Here is a 20,628-nt window from a genome sequence, read left to right as displayed (position 1 = left end):
ACTATGATTCGTCATACTCCTGAAGAGTTTCTTTCTTTTTAATGATTGATTGATGAATATCCTGATGTTAAACATTAGTCACAAAAGTTCCTCTTAAAACATCTTTAAAACTTGAAAATCAGTAGTACATGTAGTTGTCAAAGTTAATAAAAAATGAATTGATATTTTCCTTTTAGATGCAGTGGAATGAGTTAATTTGTTTTGTTTTTTTTTACCTTAATGGAAGCAGGTAGGATCTGGATTTAAACTGGAGTTCATTCTAGTACTGTTGAAACCAGTGACTGATAAACTTAACAGGCTCAGACTAGTTAAAGTACACCAAAGGTGAAAGGACATTGTTGACATTTATATTTGAAGGGCCTAGAATTGTGCGTCAGTATTATATATAGCTACATTGGTGGGATTGGAACCTTGATTGTTGAGTATAATAGGTTGATTCCCTGTACCAGGTGGTACTATCTGCAGAATATTGCCTGGCCTAGTTCAGATGCCCTATATCTCTGCCTCCTAAAACAGTTACTTCCTGTTTGTACATGTTAAAACAGCTACATGACAAAAGATTTGAAAAACCAGGTTTTGGTTTTGATTTATCTGGTAAAATAAGAACAAATTATACTGCTGCTGCATGGACCTATATGGAGAGTTTAAGCACAAAAGCAGATAAATGCCATATGTGCCAAGACATTAAAAAAATTGAATTCTTGGAATTTTATCTCTTTCAATAACTAATTAACTTTATAATAATTTCAATTAACTTTTTTACACCTGCCTTCATATGCTTGCATTCATAAAAACATGAGGTATATACAAAATTAAATTTGATTCAAAGTAAAAAAAAATTGGATTGAATTTGCCTGTTTTTGTAGCTGAACTCATCCTATAAACATAGTTCGTGCAAAGTGATTTTGTAGCATATATCGTACATAGTTGTCAGAAGTATTTTACTTGTGAAACTTTTTGGCATAGGAAAGAGCAACTTTCAGTGGAATTTATGCACATTTTTTATTTGATTTTTGATACAAAACTACATTGGGTGGATTGGCCAGTTTCAGGGCTTTACAAAAAGTATACTTTTATCAGTTAACACATAATAATGACTTCAGAATATGCTTAAATAAACATCTTGTAAAGATGCGAAAAGAATTACAGTATGTTACAGTGAATGACAAATGTAGCCTTTGGAAATATGGTAACTGAATGGTGTAAGTGCCTCATCAAACGGCAAATTTTTTGATGTTTGCATCTAGTTTCAAAATGTTTTTCACAGTTATCCGTTTTAAATAAACTTTAACATGACGAAACAGTGCAAGCATTTGAGATCTGGGTATGCACAGTTACGGAAACTTTTATGGTGTAAACAACTTCTGACAATCAGTTTTCATGTTAAGAGCAGCTTAAGGTGGGGTGTATACAGCAGAATTTCTGTCGTCCACATGGATTGCTTAAGACCGGATGTACTGACTTGGTCTTAACTGTTATTTCAATTAACTGCGCAGTAAACAAGGAATTACGTATGTACTTACGTTCTATAAACATAACAACCTTTGGAATGTAGGACTTACAGGATATGTGTAGTGTTTGAGCTATAACATGTACGGCACATGCATATGACATTAGCCCCTTCTCTCAGCATGATGCATGACTGCTTCCCCGGCTTAATGGGTAGAACATCAGCCTTGAAATCTGGAGACCCTGGGATCAAACCCAGGTTTGGTCATACCAAAGACTTCAAAAATGGTAGCCTTAAGCCATAATCATTCATTCATTCAAAAATGGTACTTATTGCTGCCTCTCTCGGTGCTCAGCAATGGGAGATAAGAGGAAAGAAACATGACTGGTTGGCCCAGTGACAGTATAATGTGGCTGGGTGGGGTGTCATGTCTGGTGTCTTCGGCATGATACTTCAGTGGCGCCAGCACTTTAGCGACATGGACACGCACAAGGAGACACAATGTATGTTCACACACCTAATGACTCCTTGTCGTCATTTGACTGAAAAATTGTAAAATACGACATTAAACCCCATGCCTAAATACTTAAATACTTCTCCCAGTAAGGTGCAAATGTGCACGTATACATGTATATTATCTGGTTACGTAATGCACGTATATTTAACCGTTACCTACCTGTGATGTTTATGTGTCGCATCATGTAAGGTTAATGAGGACAGGTGCACACCTGGGTCAGGTAGTGTCAAGATCTAGAGCGTAACAAATTTCCTTGAGATAGTATTAAAGCCAGCACATCTAGGAGGTGAATACTTTGTGGTAATGTATTCATGTATTTTCGGAATCTGTTATTTCCACAAAAGAGTCAATTGATAGGAAAGTTATGAGCAGTACCTATAAGCTGGTGTGAAGGTTTATACAGTCAATGCAGTGACCAAGCAGGTCATAAGATGTTTGCTCAATTATTCTGTTGTTGTAAGTCCTTTCATCCATGGAGCATAGGTGTGTGCACATGGGCAAGCACTTCTCACAACTAACAGTTTATTGGTATTATCTGCCGGTTTACTTCCACTAATTGGTATTCTCAACTAGAAAAGCGGTTTTGTCTCCTTTGCATATATTGACAATACTTCACTCGAAGCAAATGCAGGATTGAATACAAATTAATAAGATATTCATCTATACCTCTGAATATATTAGGTTCTCTTTAGGGATATACATTTGTGCTTGGATGCTTGTAAACAGTCCATCAAGTGACTGTTCACACCACACCTGGTGCTGATGACAAATCATTTGCTAATGCAGGCAAATACACAGGTACCTGCATACCTGAGGGCCACAAGGGACTACATAGACATACCTGCACACCCACTACTATCCACACATGCTTGTCACCTGACTAATTTGTAAGATTAAGACACAGATTAATTCCTGGCCATTAACTGTAATTTTGTTGACCCTTTTCTTGTATGTAATATCAATACCAGCTCCACCCAAATTTATACTACAAGGACTTCATGTATCTCTTCTGACAATAATGCTAACTGTTTATGATTGTTCAGTTGACCATAATGGTTGTAGGTTGTAGGTGTGTACAGGTGTGAAGGAAGCTGAGTATGCCAAGTAATGCCTAGTAACTAAGCTTTAAGAAGTGTTTTTCTTTCTCTATTAAGCCATTTCCATCATAATGCTGTCCATATAAACATTGCCTAATAACTAAGCTTTAAGAAATGTTTTTCTTTCTCTATTAAGCCATTTCCATCATAATGCTGTCCATATAAACATTGCCTAATAACTAAGCTTTAAGAAATGTTTTTCTTTCTCTATTAAGCCATTTCCACCATAATGCTGTCCGTGAAATATTCTTGAGTAGGGCATAAAACATCATTCAAATATATGTAAATAAATCAATTAAGGCACGTCTACGGTTCAATTGTGTGTCTAAAGTGAGTTTTTTCTTTCACATTCCATTTGTAGTCAAGTTTTTGCATTCACCTGAGACTTTTAACAGAGTTCAAGTGAGATGTTTACAATGTGGACCTGAACTAGTAGGTTGCTGAAGGTATTATATAGGTTAGTCTGCAATACTCTAGCTTCGGTGCTGCACACATAGCCTGCACATCACATATCCAGGATCTGTTGTTGATGGTGACCTTACATCAAAGGGAGACAGTTCAGGGGATGTGTATGTAAACACTTAGTAGAGAAGTAATAAGCTTGAGGTATGTGACACATAGATGACTGTGACTGAAGCCTTTGGTCTGTTACCATGTCTGTACACTGGCTAACAGAATGCCTTCTGCACAGTACTTAAAAAGCCATTGTCAATCACCTTGATAGATACAAGGGGTTAGTAGAATGTGTACATGTACATGTGTAAACTGATCAAATGTAGATATGTAACAAACAAAACTAGCAATAGTAAATTTCTGTTATCAAGACTTCAGAAGAAATGTTACTGGCATTAGCTAGATCAAGAAGGTCTTATGAAAAATGTGAGCTACTTACTGGCAACTAAACATTGTAACAATATAAGCTATGTATGAGTCAGTATTGCAACTGCTGGTTGGTCAGTCAACATTGTCATTGTCTGTTGGTCAGTCAACATTGTCATTGTCTGTTGGTCAGTCAACATTGCAGTTGTCGGCTGGTCAGTCAGCATTGTCATTGTCTGTTGGTCAGTCAACATTGTCATTGTCTGTTGGTCAGTCAACATTGTCATTGTTGGTCAGTCAACATTGCAGTTGTCGACTGGTCAGTCAACATTGTCAGTGTCTGTTGGTCAGTCAACATTGTCATTGTCTGTTGGTCAGTCAACATTGCAGTTGTCGGCTGGTCAGCCAGCATTGTCATTGTCTGTTGGTCAGTCAACATTGTCATTGTCTGTTGGTCAGTCAACATTGCAGTTGTCGACTGGTCAGTCAACATTGTCATTGTCTGTTGGTCAGTCAACATTGTCATTGTCTGGTGGTCAGTCAACATTGTCATTGTCTGTTGGTCAGTTAACATTATCATTGTCTGTTGGTCAGTCAACATTGTCATTGTCGGTTGGTCAGTCAACATTGTATTTGTGGGTTGGTCATTCAACATTATCATTGTCTGTTGGTCAGTCAACATTGTCATTGTCGGTTGGTCAGTCAACATTGTATTTGTGGGTTGGTCAGTCAACATTGTCATTGTCTGTTGGTCAGCCAGAAATAGTAAATTCTTTGCTAATGGTAGTCCCACTGAAAAAAAAAACATCGTGTAGGTCCACAGGCCTATTTTTTTAATGCAAAAGATAGGGATTGTAAAGAAAAATAAAAAGAAATTCCATCATAAGCCCAATAAAATTAAGATGAGGACCCTACTTTGTAGGATGGTTCAGATTACCTCCAAACGATCAAATTTTTAATAATGGCCTGATTATTGAGCACTGTAAATACCTGTCTACCTGTGCAAGCATGTAGGTGGTCTGGGAACACTGCAAATACCTGTCTACCTGTGCAAGCATGTATGTGGTCTGGGAACACTGTAAATACCTGTCTACCTGTGCAAGGATGTAGGCGGTCTGGGAACACTGTAAATACCTGTCTACCTGTGCAAGCATGTATGTGGTCTGGGAACACTGTAAATACCTGTCTACCTGTGCAAGCATGTAGGTGGTCTGGGAACACTGTAAATACCTGTCTACCTGTGCAAGCATGTAGGCGGTCTGGGAACACTGTAAATACCTGTCTACCTGTGCAAGGATGTAGGCGGTCTGGGAACACTGTAAATACCTGTCTACCTGTGCAAGCATGTAGGTGGTCTGGGAACACTGTAAATACCTGTCTACCTGTGCAAGCATGTAGGCGGTCTGGGAACACTGTAAATACCTGTGACAAACGACCTGTTCCAATTGTTTGCATGGGTTATCTGTATCATTTGTGACAAACTGTAATGGTGTTTTTGACTTCTTCTTGTCAGTGGTGGTGAGAGGAGAGAGTAGTAACGAGGCTATAAAGGTGAGAAGTCCAGATATCCAGGTGAGATGGCAAGCACTCGGCATGTCTGCAGGCGCTCCACAATTACTCCCCCCCCAAAATCTTGCCTCATCTTCTGATATGGCTTCCTCTGTCCACTTGATTGCTTTCATGCAGATCTGTTTCAGATTTGATTGACAAGTTGTTTTGTGGCATGGCTTTCTACATGTATTTTCCAGCTGTTTTGACTGCACGGGAAGCATTTCTGAACTCTCATTTTCTCTATTTTTGGCACTAAGCACTTCACGGGCTGGGTTAAGGATTATTATCACGATTTTGTATTTAAGGTGGGAAGAGCTGTTCGAAACAATATTATGTTATTATTAACACGTGTATTATGACAAAGAGTAGAACACATCTCTGATGCACAGGTAGAATCCAACCAAATCTTGACAACCAAATCTTTACAACCAAAACACCTTATAGAAGTGAATACTATGAATTACGTATGCTTCCAATGTTCTGGCACCTTTTTAAACAGCATGGAGTGTGTTGGCAATTGCATATATAGCCTTTATCCATGTACATATGTGTTGCTCTTAAAATTTCTTCTGCAGCAAAGATACAGTATTTTCTCTAAAGCACCATGTCATAAATATGTTTGGTAGTTTGGAGTGATTTTTTTTAACAAATTGTTATTCTTGTGGAACAGATATTAACTATTGTTATCGGAATGAACTATATTGTGACGTATTGTAACTCACTGAGTGTACATTTATTGGACTTCTATTAGATATGCACAAACTTTGTAGATATCTTGGCTGAAAATCTTCAGATTTAACCCATGAAGTTCAGGCTATAGATCGTTGAACTGCACATTAAAAAGAAAATGATGAATTGTGGCATTTTTCTGAACCATAGAAAGTTAAACAAAATCATCCACAACTGAAAATATTTAAATCACAAAGGAAAATCTTGCACTTCCAATCTGTCAACCCTCTTGCCTGTATGCGCAAGAAACACTTCCTAAGAGAAAATCCACGACGGCCAACTTTGTCAGAATGAAATAGTTTTTAATAAAGAATGCTCTGGCAGACTAGTACATGTGAAAACCATGGAACTGTCTTTAATTGATCGACGTATGTTTGTCTGTTGCTGTGTGCATGGTTCACTCAGCACTTGGCAGTAGCATATGTATAGCACAGGCCCATATATTCAGCCTGTAAGCTATGTGAAACTGGGTAGTCCTTATGTCAACCTGCAAATGTGCTGCTCCATACATATATGTACATACTTGTATATATACATATGTCAGGCCTGGGAAGAGGCCACTATTGACCTGCCTTCCTGTTAAGCCATGCCTTTGTAACAGGGGTTGGCCCTCCTCCAGAAGGAGCTGTCACAAAGTGGGTAGGGGTTTAAAGGAATGTTAGATAGACATTTGGCCATCATGTATGTCTGTGCGCCATGCAAGTGTCTCTCCTTACCACACTCGTCTGCTTAACTTAAGTACCTGTCCAGTCCTTTTACATAGCACAAACCTAATTGACTCCATATCTGGCCCACAGGCCGTATATAGTGACTACAGGAATGTCCCACACCTAATTCTCATGTGTGTTTTTGTTGCCTGTCTCAGATTATTGATGTGTTTATGTAACACAATGGTAACTGTGTTTATGGTCTGTTTCCAGAGGAATTCACTCAGCATAGCTACACTGGCTCCCACCACCGTGTCACAATACACCTGTTAGAACTTGCCAGGAGGGTGATACACAAGCTATTTATGGCTCTGTACACCTCTATAAGGATACATGTATTCCTGTGCCAGGTTATCATCTCCACTGACAAGTTTTGTTTCTTTGTTTAGCAGAAATTTTCCACATTGCACCACACCACTGTTCTGGGTCTAAATACCAGGGCCTTACTATGGCCCCTGACCCACTTCCTTGTGTGCAGGACATGCAGAAATTAGGCAGGGTTTACTGTGTTAAGTGTCAATTAAAATCCTGATCGGCTGTTTAAGGTTAACACATATGTAATAGAGATATTTATAAATTGAAGACATATCCAGTACATAGCCATACAAAACTCGTTCGTGCTGAAAATCTCAGCAATACATTCCTCTCATTAAGTGCAGCCATCTTAAAATAGCATGCTGCCTATTGAAAAAAGTTTTTTTAAGTCTAGAAATGAGTTAGAGCTATTTTATGATGTAGGTTTCAAAACATTTAACACTAGATTGCTCACCAATCTGTATTGGTGAAATAAATCTTAATGTACCCGAAATGACCATAAATTTCGACCATGACTAACTTGAACTTTTTCCTGATATCTGAGAGTCCTGTGTAGATTCCAGTGTGTTTGATTGGGGACATAACAGTCTGTGAGATTCTGTGGGTTGTTGTTGCCAGTGCTGTCGTCGTGAGTTTCAAGTCCAGCTCATACTGGCTTCCTCTCTGGTTGTATGTGGGAAGATCTTGCAGCTTCCTGCTAGGTTTCATCTCACCAAAATGCCGGTAACGGTCGTATAAGTGAATATTCTTGAATATAACACAAAAGATCAATCCAATAAGTAAATAAGATTATGATTACTTTCTATACAGCATGCCTGACAATGATATTTACTGATAAATGTGAAAAACAGTAATGCAAATACATGATAAATATCTGAGTTTATTATTAAATACTAGTATCTATGTATGCATTACCCAGTGCATGTGTATTGCCACGAGTTTCTGCATTCTGCTAGCTAAAACTTTGTTTACCTGTATGTATCAAAAACAAAGATGGAGGGAGTTGACACAGATGCTACTGGTGCTCAGATGACAGCAGCTTGCCATCCTGTCGTATTGTACCTGAGTGTGACAGTGGCAGCCTGTTTACCATACACATGTGTGTACTTCAGACAGCACAAGGAAAGACCTTAACAATATAACTCCTGTTAATTGTCGCACAAAGTTTGGAAAGGTAAATTTTTGTTTTAGAAACCCAGTGTTCAGTGGTGACTTATATTCTCCCAGCTGCCTTAGTGTCTATACGATTGAAAATGCTCTATCTGCAGCTGACCTGGCTGTGCTCAGGAATGGACACATTTTGGCCCCATCTCCTGGAGAAGTCAGAATGCAGTGAATGATGAGCTTTATTTGGGGATATCTTTCAGGGTAATCATGAGCTGCATGCCAAGGTGTTAGTGCTGCATATCACCGGCTGCACACCCTCCCCCCCCCCCCCTCCAAACTGTAACCCCACGTCCTCCCATTCACATTACACCTCCCATCCTGTCAGAGGTCAGACAACTCTGTCAATCCCTGGCTAATCTTCGACATGTAGCTGGGTGAAGTGCCAGGCTTTGTGTTGTTTGGAAAGTGCAGTCAGCCCTGTTTGATGTTGTTATTGTCAGCTGTCTTGAGCCACCCTTGTGTTAGCAGGTGACTCAGGTGGGTAGATTCTAAACAAAACATCAGTAGCAATGCAGAGTCAGCAGTCGTGGAGCTACCTGTAATACCAGACCCTAAATGTCCCCCCCCCCCACCTCCTCGTCATGACCTGCAGGTAATTTGTGCAGCTGAATATACATAACATAGGGTAGCTCAACACACCTGAACTTGTTTTCTGACGAATAATTAATTACTGGGAAACCTCAGGTGATGTGATCAGGGAGCGCTTGTTGGGATGAATTGAGCAGAGCAAGGACTGTATGGGACATAGTTTAAGACCCTGTTATGATCTTCATCTTTCATTTGACATTTGTAGAAGACATTTCACCTTAAGCATATGAACCCATCCAGCCATCAACGAAGTAATGTGTTAAAGAATCTCTTCTGTCACACAAGTTTATTGTAATTTATACAGATCTTCATCTTTCATTTGACATTTGTAGATGTAGAAGACATTTTAACCTTTAACTCTATACATGTATGCCTAAGCCTCCAACCAGTAATGAAGTAATGTATTCAATTATTCTCTTCAGGTACACACACAAGTTTATTGTAGAGTCATTTTCACCTGAGCTTGTCATAACATGTATATAAACTTAACTTTCTAGCAATGAAGCATGGAATGACACACATTGCTGACTACTCCCCCCCCCCCCCACATGTCTGATTAAACATAGTTCCTAATCAGAAATATGTGTTCATGTACAGCTGACTTAAACTGTTTGTGCTCTATCTTACATGATCTTAACAGTGAGGCAGCTACTCTGGTGTGATTATTTTAATCATTTTCTTGTGTAAGATAAGCCACATTTTTCCGTATTCACTCCAGGTAACAGGAAAACATTAGATGTGGTTTGTGTGAAGTTGAAGTCAGTATGTGATAGTGTCAGCTTGTCATACTCTTACACGGGCAATTAGCATTTCCTGGTGTTTATTTAAAATCCTGGAAAAGAGTATTTTGAATATTGTCCTAGCGACCATTTGTAAACATCTTCCTGGCCTTGGTGTATCATGGACAGCCAGAGATCATAGCTTCGGTATCTGAGGATCTCCATTCATTATCAGCCCTCTACAATATTGAATATGTTATTACAGGAACAAAGAATTATGTCTTTACATTTGTAGTAGGTGAGAAGGCAAAACAAAAATATTGTGGGCTAGTCAAGAGCAATAAAACAAAGGCACCATGTAATTTTGCAACTTTCTGTATTACAGTTGATATGAAATGACCCATTAGCACCCCTCAACATAAGTCATGGCAACACCTTGCAGGTGCCAGTCCCAATATGATTATGTCTGTAAAAGCACAGTTATTGCTGTAGCTACTACACAATACCTATATTATTATCTTCGTTTTTGCCTATCTGTTTGACGATTAACTGCACATCACATACTAAATGATGAGTTATTGACAAACGTCCTAGAGCTAGAAAAAAGTAGTATGTACATGTACCTGTATGTGGCAGAAAATCTTAAGTGCATCAGTACCTCCGTCAGCTCACTCCCACCTACACAGACCCACGCCTTAATAAGTACTGTAGGTGCGGTGACGAGGTGGGGAAATATGTGATAGGTCAACGGTGTGGAAATAATTAGAAGTGAGTAGTCCTTGTGAAACATTGGAGGTGAGCAGTCAGTCACCTCCACCTTGTTCATACTGCTCCATTTTGTGAAATTTACAATTTTTATGGTTATTTATGAAACATTTATGAAACATCACTCACTTTGCTCTATTATTCTCGGGTATATATTGGAAAGCTAATTATTTAAGTACATGTACTGATTGGTTCTTGGCCAAACTTCTCCTGCTTTATAGTGAGATGACCTCTTCCCCCTTTAGCACTGAGTGACACAGCTCTCAGAAATGTACCTGTTCCTCTGGTTTGCCCCCCTCAGATCTCAGTTACCTGCCCTCAGTTTTGCCCAGTTGAGCACATGTGCATATGTATTTTGTCATTTCCTTGTAATTGTTTGCTGTGACTTTACAGTGATTTCATACGTGGAAGGGGAAAGTTTATTTTTTCTGTTGTTGTCTTTTACACAAAATGTTCAAAATACAGTTTCATGTTTAGTAAACGGAGGATTATGGGCATTTACTTTCCCCTAGATTTGAGTAGTAAAACATGTGCTGAGTAGAACAGAATAGAGTGCTGTGTTATGGGAAGACTAAAGTATTTATTATTTGTTTTCAGTATTCAATATATGTATGCAAAAATAAACACCTCTCCACTTTATTTGTGGACAACCCACATCAACCCTCTCGCCCCCCCCCCCCCCCCCCCACCCCGCAACTCCCTTTCGTTGACATGTTCCTTGTAGAACATGGTATGTTCCTGGCCCCTAATTCCTGTACATTTCCATATCTCAAAAGATTTAGCTCTACATAATTTACTTTTCCATGGTAGTTCAAATCTATTTCTCATTTAACTTATCTCATCTTAACATAACTTTGAACTCAACCATTGAACTGCAGCCTAGAATCATTTGTAGCCCTAAATATTTAGGAAAATGAATGGAAAAGAGAGACATAGATGTAATAAAGTCAAGTCAGGAAAATTGTGTGTATCCTAGAAGGTTTGTCTTGTAACTTCTTTACATGGTTTAAGTTTTTCAACAATGGTGATTTACGTATGGTTAGCAGGGTTTTTTTTTGATGTAACTGGTGTTTTTGCATTACATAACTGGATAAATATCTTCTGAAGACAAACATACATGATGTTCTGGTAATAACAGTGTTATGGCCATGCGCTTAATTAAGAAAGATTTTGCCGTTTAGCCAGTCGAGCTGTAAGATCCCACATATACCTGTTCTCACATTGTACAGAAGATATGGGTATGTGTGTCTGGCCTAGATTCTGAGAGGCTCGTGTAATTGTTACCCACAACCCTGCCTGACCTCACCTGTCTGAACAAACCCAGCTGTGTATCTAATTACAGGTAATGTTTGAGACCTGTAAATCACAGGTGAATACATGCCATTCTTATGCAGGGATAAACAGTGCTGTAGTTGTGTGGTCAGGCTCCCTGGTCAGTGTACATATAGTGGAATGTGGACAAACTGTGGCGTACCTGTCCACATTCTCTTCTGCTTTACAGGTGAATCCAGGTTTATTAGATACTGTCAGCATGGCACAGACCACCTGATAGAAGAGGCATACATCTGTTAAAACTGATCACAGCATGCATATGCTGATGAATGAGCTGTGTTTTATGTGTATTTTAGACCATTTTTGTTTTCTTGCCAAGTGTGACATGGTAATATAAGCCTAATTAGGCTGTAAATACCTTGGCTGCCTGTATTTTGATAGGCTAGCTGATCATATCTTGAGGGTAAAGATTTTATTTTATACCCTCATGCACCATTCACCTGCTAAAATATATTAATTTATTGCTGATAAACAGGTCCTTGAAGTTTACCCATGAGTGTTGATGAAGGTAGTAAATATTAATAAAACAATGAATAGAGGGTGCTCGTGGGCTACCTGCATTGTGATGGAAGTATTGTCACAGTATACAGAACCAAACAGCAGGTATTGTTGTGCTTATGCCCTAAAAATGATCACCTTTTTTGAGGTACATGGAGGACATTGCACACTGAAGGATGAATACCATAATGAAAGTGAAAAAGAAACAAAAGTGACACCTAACTGAATGAAACATCACTTTCAACAGTGAAGGAAATGCTGACATTTTAACTTTTTATAAATAATAAACTGCAGATCCATATTGTATCCCAGCTAGGCACTTAATCACGTTTTTTTTTAAACCAAACTTTTAAATCTGAATTTGGCTGTGCATAAATAGTTGAAGGTTTTATTTGTAAGAAATTTCCTTGATAAGCTTTAGTTTATACAAGCTCCAGATTGTGTTAAACAAGGGGGCATTACTCAAGGGGTAATCTCTAAATAAGGGTTAACCTGATTGCTCAGTGAAAATGAAGCAGCCCTTCCTTGTTACCAAGAAACAAGCAAGCTGTATGGCCCAAAGCACAAACTTAATTGGATTAATATATGTATGTGTGTGTTAAAAACTACATACTAAATTTAAAAAAAACCCTAATTAATCATACCTGTGCTTCACCCCTACAAATGGAAGTCTTATCTTCACTGGGTCATCTTTGTGATCTACATATAGTATGTGTGATAGGTTTAGTAAAGATACTCATGACGTGGCCATGAAGAAAATTGTTTTAATACAAGTATAACCTTTCAGTGATAAAATCAGGTCTGAAGATTACAATTTGCATATGCATACAGGCATGGTTGTCCAAATTAGATAATGATTCAGATTTTATGGATACCTGGTGGTGACAAACAGCGTGGTATTCATGAAAATGTTATTTATGCCAGATATCCCCGCAGGCTTCTCCTCAGTCTTGTTTTTGTGTAGGAAGATTGAAGTCATTAACTGATATAGAAGAGAACAATGTGGAACTGTTGAGAGTTGTGATTGTGACTGAGTAGCTGTCTGTACTATACCTATAGCCAGTATACTGTCTGGACTTACTTGTGTTGTTACCTGAACAAATTGACGTTCAACTACAGCAAAGTTTTGGACAAAGACAGACAGACGAAGTGGAATTACAATGAGTGTGGCACTACGGCCGGAGAGGGTCTCTCTCTTCAGTGATCCATGTAAGAGCAAAATTCATATTCAGTCAAGACAAATTTTTGTTAATACTCTGTTATGTTTTATTACTTGGAGCTTTTCATGTATGTTACAAGTTGTGAACAGTTCGTTGTTTCTTCTGGTTTGCAGTTTCAAACTGATAGATAAAATAGTTCCATTCAAACAACGTCTCACATAATTTCATGTTAACTTTCCATGATTTCATCAGGGATTTGTAGCTGGGTGGTTGATGTTTGTCTTTCAATAACTAGAAAAAAAATGTGGGTTTAACTCATAACTAGAAGATACACAGTCAAGGGGTTGGACAGGAAATTCATAGATTTCCCATCTCTCTTTGTTTGTGTTGACAAAAAATGGTTTACAGAACTTGTGGGTCTCCTTTTGCATTCTAGCATCCATTGAAAACCACTGATGGTCAGCTTCTCCATGCATCTCCTTATGTCACTACTGAGAAAATTTCCAGTAATGTACCAAATAATGATGGATTGCCTGGGCAGTTTTCTGCATCTAGAAAACTGGCTGTCATTGGACAACTGAAATATCCTTGGACAACTGAAATATCCTTGGACAACTGAAATATCCTTGGACAACTGAAATATCCTTGAGTCTGGTTGTTAAACAACAGTTTTCCTTGGAGTAAGGTTGGGTGAGCCATGCAGTGGGATCCTCCTGAAAGTAACAAGCCCTTGATCAATGAAGTTGCACCCTTTAATCTAAACTCATGCTGTTTCAAATAAGTCAGAAGGTTTCTCATGTGTCGTTGATGTGTAGTATGCCATTCTTCAGATTCTGTCTCCAGTTTCCTTCATCCATAAGCTAGACCTCCATCATAAAGTGAAATATTCCTGAGCTCTGTATAAACCACAAGTCACATGAACAAATTTAAAATTTTCTTAATTGTGTCGGTACATGTATCTGAAATTAAACTGTAATGCATTTCAAGAAGCTTAACATTAAAGAGCTACTAAGTTTTCGTGAGTGTTGCCTTAGAATGTGTCAGTTTTTTTTTTTCATTGTCGCCCGAGCTATCTCTTTAAGTCTCTGTGTAATAATGAACCTTTGGGCAGATAAAGCCAACAGGGCAGTCTTAGCGATTTTGCTGACATGCCATTTATTTTTCTCTGTGCACCAAAAATCCATTTAACTCTGAACTAAAGGTATGCAGATGATTTCACACGGCCTATCTTCTGTTAACTCTTCACTCCCTACACGTATCGCTTATCTCTGCTGGAGTTTTTAAGTGCATCACAATAAACAGGTGTAGCAGGTTAATTAGTGGTAGAGATGATTTCTCAGGTGAGTTGTTGTTCTGTGAAGACATCCACCTATTCGGCCGTCATCATGAGGGTGTAGGCTGTTAAGGGCTGACACTAATTAAAGCAGTCTCATCATGCACAAATCTTTGGTGGCTCTTGACATTGCTATTTCTTTAGCTGTGGGCCAAATTATAATATCATCCTGTTCTTTGTTTTCTCTTTCTTTTAGCTGGTGACATAGGACATGTTGCAAGTTGGCGCTGTCCTTTCATGGATATGTATAATGCATTACTTAAACTAAAGCTTAATGGTCTAGCACTTAGCATCACCCGTTTTGTTAAACACTGAAGAAGCAGTAGCCATGTCGCTACATCATGGCAAACTTTGGAGCATCTTTAGCTAAGCATTTTACTATTTTTATCAGTTGTAATACACATTACTGATCATCAGGAAGATCTTGGCATTGTAAATCAAATACCATTTGAATGGCTTTTGTTGGAATAACAGTAGATATTAAATTGAATTGAATTCTTATTTCCTTACTACTCCTGTATGGAGAGAAGTTACAAGCAGTACAAAAATACATGTAGCAAGGCAACTGGAAGGTGTGTTTCATTTGTAAAACTTTGATTTTTACAAATAATGTGTTGTGGCCCGATGCAACTGTCCTGTGTCATTCAACTTGATTTATATGCTTGTACCTTGGCAGAGTTCCAAGTATTGCCCTATTGCTAAAACCGTCCTTGACCATTTCTACTCTACCCTGATAGTGAAGAGCTTGACTGACCAATCACAGGCTATCTGAGTGTATTGATTACAGTACAAGCTATAATGACTGCCTCCACCCTGATTACAGTTCAGATGCAGGAGGGGTCAGGGTAGCCAGTAATTAGAATGAGCTGTGTATTGATTACTAATAGGGAATTGAGAATTAAATGAGAATTACGTCTACTACATGTGTACATATAGGTCTTTCACTGTCCCATCTTCAAATACACTGCAAAATTGCCTGTGGAGCTGATAGACATCTTACTAACTTCTAAATAACCTATGTTCTGTGTCACAGAAATATGCAATATGCAGTTGTTCTCATTGTGCAGAAGGCCAGTGTAGTCTCCTATGGCCGATCTCCAGTTTACACCAACTGCTGCAAGTTGGGTGGCAGATTGATTTATTCACCTCTCCCTCAAAGTAGCCTTGTACTATTTCGACAGGGCGCCTAACTGGGGTCTAGTTTGATATGCCACATTAATGGTTTTAAGGGCAGTTTGTTGTAAGGACTTCTTGAGGCCAGATTCCAGTCAACTGTCTGAACTCCAGTTGCTTAGTGACTCCAGTTCTTGTTCAAAACAATGCAGTCATGTGACGAACCTGTAAATGGGATAGTGATTTATTGGGATATGTATACAATGTACCTTGTTCCCAAACCTTTCCTGTCTTACTCCCCTGACCACTCCCATCAAATCCTGATCTATGTTATCAGCACTAAGCTAATCTCATGCTATATTCAGATATGTTTGTACAGGTGTATTTCAAATAATAACACCTCTGTCAAATAATAAGTTCTGTACGTGATATTATTCATGGCCAAAAAATAATGAGTTAGTGATATGTATTTTGTTAAAGGCATTATTATTATTTTGAATGTTATTAAAAAGGGAAATGTGTAATTTTGTAGTGTTGTGTGGATTTTAATGTTTAGCAGACTCCAATATATAATACGAGACTATAACACAGTTATGCTTTGAAGTGTTCAAGTCTATGCAAAGAAACACAAAAACATGAGCTATGAGTGGAAACTGGCAGGAATGACAAATTTGTGTTTCTTGTATTAGTGCTTAATAGTGGATTCCCTTATCTGTTTACAGACACAAATGAAGAAACCGGGGAAAATGGCGAGCTGAATGGAGTTACAAGTGCAGATATAGAGGTAGGTTTTCTAGCCTGTGTTTGTATCAACCTAATGAGTTTTCTATAAATACAACAAATTATTTAGGATGTCTTTGCACCTTTGCCTATTAAGAGAATGCTCTACTTACATTTGCAACTATTTATTTGCCATTTTCACAATTTTCACAGACATTACCAAAGAAAAAACAGTCATGACTGATTTCAGACTTGTACATATCAGGAAGATTCTTGGAAATATTACCTTGTTGGATTTGCTTGAGACTAAGTTTTAAAAAAAAAGAACACTAGTTTTCTTTGAAGACTATTATATTATATTATATTATATTAATTATATTATATTATATTTATTATATTATATTATAAGTATAGACTTTAACCATGCTTTGATCATATGAAACTTAATACCAGATTGCATTATACCTGCATGTGTTGCAACCTCTTTGTGTCCAAAAAGTTGTTAAAGGACCAATTGTTATAAGTGGTCACGTGGAAAGCTGTTTGAGCTGTGACAAGTTGCTCTTTTCAGTAGCGCTGTCTGTTGAGTGTTTGACATCCTGTCTTTTACCATGGGAAGATTGGTCAAAATTTTGGAATTCTTTCTTGTAACAGGAACCTTTCACTTAAGACATAGTTTGAGTACAAGACATTTTTGCCAGATGTTGCAATTATTGCAGATCAGCACTTGTTTTAACAGGTTAGCACTTGTTTTTACAGATTAGCACTTGTTTTTAACAGGTTAGCACTTGTTTTTACAGATTAGCACTTGTTTTTACATAGGAGAAGGAGATCCCTTACTTATGGTGAAAAAAACTTATTATTGCAGACAAACGGCCAGGTTGACTTGGATTCAGATAATGAGGAAATAAGCGCTGTCAATACAAGTCAAGTAGAAGCTGCTCCTGAGCGAGAAGAGCCTGAGTCTGCAATAGCTGAGTTCACAATCCCTCCTCCTCCTACAGACGATCCTGAACCAGAGCACAACAGAGAACCTTCTCCAGAACCTGCACGAGAACCTTCTCCGGAACCAGCCAGAGAACCTTCTCCAGAACCTGCCCGAGAACCTTCTCCGGAACCCATCAGAGAGCCCTCCCCAGAGCCTGTGAGAGATCCAACTCCAGAACCTGTCAGAGCACCAACACCAGAGCCTGTTAGAGAACCTACCCCGGAACCTGTTAGGGAACCTACCCCGGAACCTGTTAGGGAACCTACCCCGGAACCTGTAAGAGCTCCTACCCCAGAGCCAGTGCAGCCTCCAAAACCAGAACCCCAGACAAATGGTGCCCAAGCCAATGGAGACCCGTTAATGCGAATGTCTGCCAAAGAAATGAGAGAACAGCTGGCAGCCAAGAAGAAAGCTGATGCGAAGAGCAAGAAAATAGGGTTCAAAGACAAGTATGATATCTTCCAACGACTTTGAAAGTCGTGTGCTCAATGGATTTAATAATTTGTAAATTTGGAAACTGAGACTAAGAGTTTTACCCTGCTTGCAATAATCACTTCAACCTTCATGCATTGGTGATCTGCAAGAAGAGGTATCATTTTGACCATTGTGATAACAGAACTCCCCCAGGTGATGACCAGTCCAGTGGTATGGTCAGAGTTGGGAGGTGTCCATGGCTGTTCCTACCCAATCCACTGACCAGCTCTCCATGCATGTTGGCCAACAGCCTATGACCCCCTTGTGGACAGGAATTGTTCATGAATCAGATTTTAGTAAAATGACTTTGAATTTGGAATATATACACAAAAAAAAAGAACAGTTGTGTTTTGAAGAAATATTGGAGCAAAATGTGCTAGGCCACTGGTCTGATCTTTTTTACTTGCATCATAAATTTGGAACTATTCAGTGTTCATAATTGGGAGTAACTTTGGGAATGTTGGATGAATTTGAGATAATACTTGTCTATACTTTAAGAGATATATAGATAAGCACTCACATACATGTACACTCATATATATGTATATCTATATCTATATCTAACTAGAACTACGACAGCACTGTAACAAATAGAAGACTGGCCCAGATGTGTTTCTCTGATTGCTTTTATATGCATATATCCAGTTGTTGATACTTTAATTGTGATTGGACGATATGTGAATTAATGAATGAACTTAGTGAGCACAAAGTGATTACCTACTCAGAAATGCCTTAACAGATGAAACTTTGCTGCACATAGGGGTCCAATATTGTACACTATTGTACTTGGATTGCTCATGTCGGTTGATGTATACAACTCTGAAATTATATTTTGTTATAAATAAAAAAAGGCAGTTACTCTTTACAAAGTTTTTTTCTTGCTTTGACCAATAGGTCGTGTATCGGGGGACTGTTCTGTAAAACATGCGCAAATTTGCCGAAGCATAAATGTCATGGTAACACATGGTAATATTTTGCCATGATAGATTCATCAGCAGCCAACTTCTGTACCTTTTGTGGAACAGTCTTCGGGTAATCATGTTATTTAGCTTATGCATGCTTCTTATCAGCACCATCGTGAGCTGCATGTCACCCTAATGCTGGTATAGGAGGTTCAGGTGCATTCCAGGACGTGGACAGTATATTTCCCAACAGATTTACCCTTTTCTCACTTTTCATGGAGCCATAGTGAAAACAAGTAGTTGACAGTGCTGTTCTTTCAGTCTTGGGTTGTTGAAATCCACCTGTCCTTCACAAATTTTGATTTCTTCAGGAAATATTGCATAACTTAACATGGTTATATTGTCTTGACAACTGGTAATTTGCTTCAATAAAAACTAAATGGTGGTTTCTTTTTTTTTTCCTGAGTGTAAAAGTCAGTGGTGAAACATTTAGTATTTGGATACCAGGAAGTTACAGTCAGGATATAGTTAGCGTTGTTGGGATGTTTTTAATCTGAGCTTGCAGAGAACGTGATTCTTCCTAAGCCAGGCCAGGTTTTTAAGTGTGAAATGCTTTAATATACACGGAGGTGTACCTCAGGAAGTTGTTTGTATTCTGGCTCCAATAAATGATCGACTTGACGTGTTGTTCTCACGCACTCTATGACAGACACTGTGCGCATCAGTGAGCAGCCTTACCCTGACATACAAGCGTTCTTTTACATTCTGTGCACGGGCACCATATTAACACAACTCAACACCCAATAAAAAGTCTTTTAAACGTTCTTTTAAACCTGTACGACATATTAACCTGCTTGTCTATAGGCAAGCACACGCGATAATGATAGGCCTAATTTTCCAAGAAAACCAGCTTGCTGTCGGTTTGCTTAAGTTTTGCTCTGTTTGTGAACCACTTTGTATCGACCTTTTTCTTTCTTTCCTTGCAATTTTAAATGCCACTACACACTTAAATGCCATAGTGGCGTCTTCGTTCACGATATTGACGATTGTTGCCCGTTCCAGGTGGATCATCAAGGTTTCCTGACACGTCAGTCTATTCCAAGACATCATCACCACCAGTTTCTCCAAGCTTTTCAAACTTCGTAAATCCATTTTCTGAAAACTTTATTTCGAAAATGACCTTTCCAATATATTATAACGCCACAACACAACGAAAAAATTTAGAGCAAATACATATATTCACGAACTGTTATGAAAGTGAACTGGGTATAGTTTGATGCGTACCGTTCATTTCCTTATGCACAACATGATGAAGCCAGCCAACGCTGTGCAGCGGATTCCAACTTCGCTGAAGGCGATATGCAGATAATTTTGAAAGTGCATTGTGATGATGTGTATTAGTGATGTTTTATTGAAGGACAATATCAGCAGTAGGTTATAATGAGGCTAACAATGTGGCAGTTGTTTATGCCATGGCATCAAACCTCTGTGGTTTGAGAGCTGCAAGATAATATTGTTGTGTATATATATAAATATATATACACGCGCACACACACACGTGAGTTGAAGGCCAGCGTCCTCGGCTACGGCATCACAAACAAACCAATCATTTCACCTCTAACTCTTGGTAACTTACATGCGTGTATTTACAAGGAATAGATGAACATCTATTCGCCATTTCGAT

General features: G+C 38.5%; 1 protein-coding gene across 1 annotated transcript in view; it reads left to right on the top strand.

The window, feature by feature from the left end:
• Positions 1-18,911, top strand: part of LOC135466669 (Na(+)/H(+) exchange regulatory cofactor NHE-RF1-like) — a 29,598-nt gene extending 10,687 nt beyond the window's left edge. The window contains exons 2-3 of the mRNA XM_064744294.1: positions 16,583-16,644; positions 17,449-18,911. Of these exons, the coding sequence (XP_064600364.1) occupies positions 16,583-16,644; positions 17,449-18,042 (656 nt within the window). The 3' untranslated portion in view covers positions 18,043-18,911. The remainder of the gene's footprint in view (positions 1-16,582; positions 16,645-17,448) is intronic.
• Positions 18,912-20,628: the final 1,717 nt, after the last annotated feature.

The sequence above is a fragment of the Liolophura sinensis genome, chromosome 6 (assembly GCF_032854445.1).
Source record: "Liolophura sinensis isolate JHLJ2023 chromosome 6, CUHK_Ljap_v2, whole genome shotgun sequence".
NCBI classification, from domain to species: domain Eukaryota; kingdom Metazoa; phylum Mollusca; class Polyplacophora; order Chitonida; family Chitonidae; genus Liolophura; species Liolophura sinensis.
The sequence above is the reverse complement of the archived record's forward strand: the minus strand, read 5'-3'. Positions and strand labels throughout refer to the sequence as shown.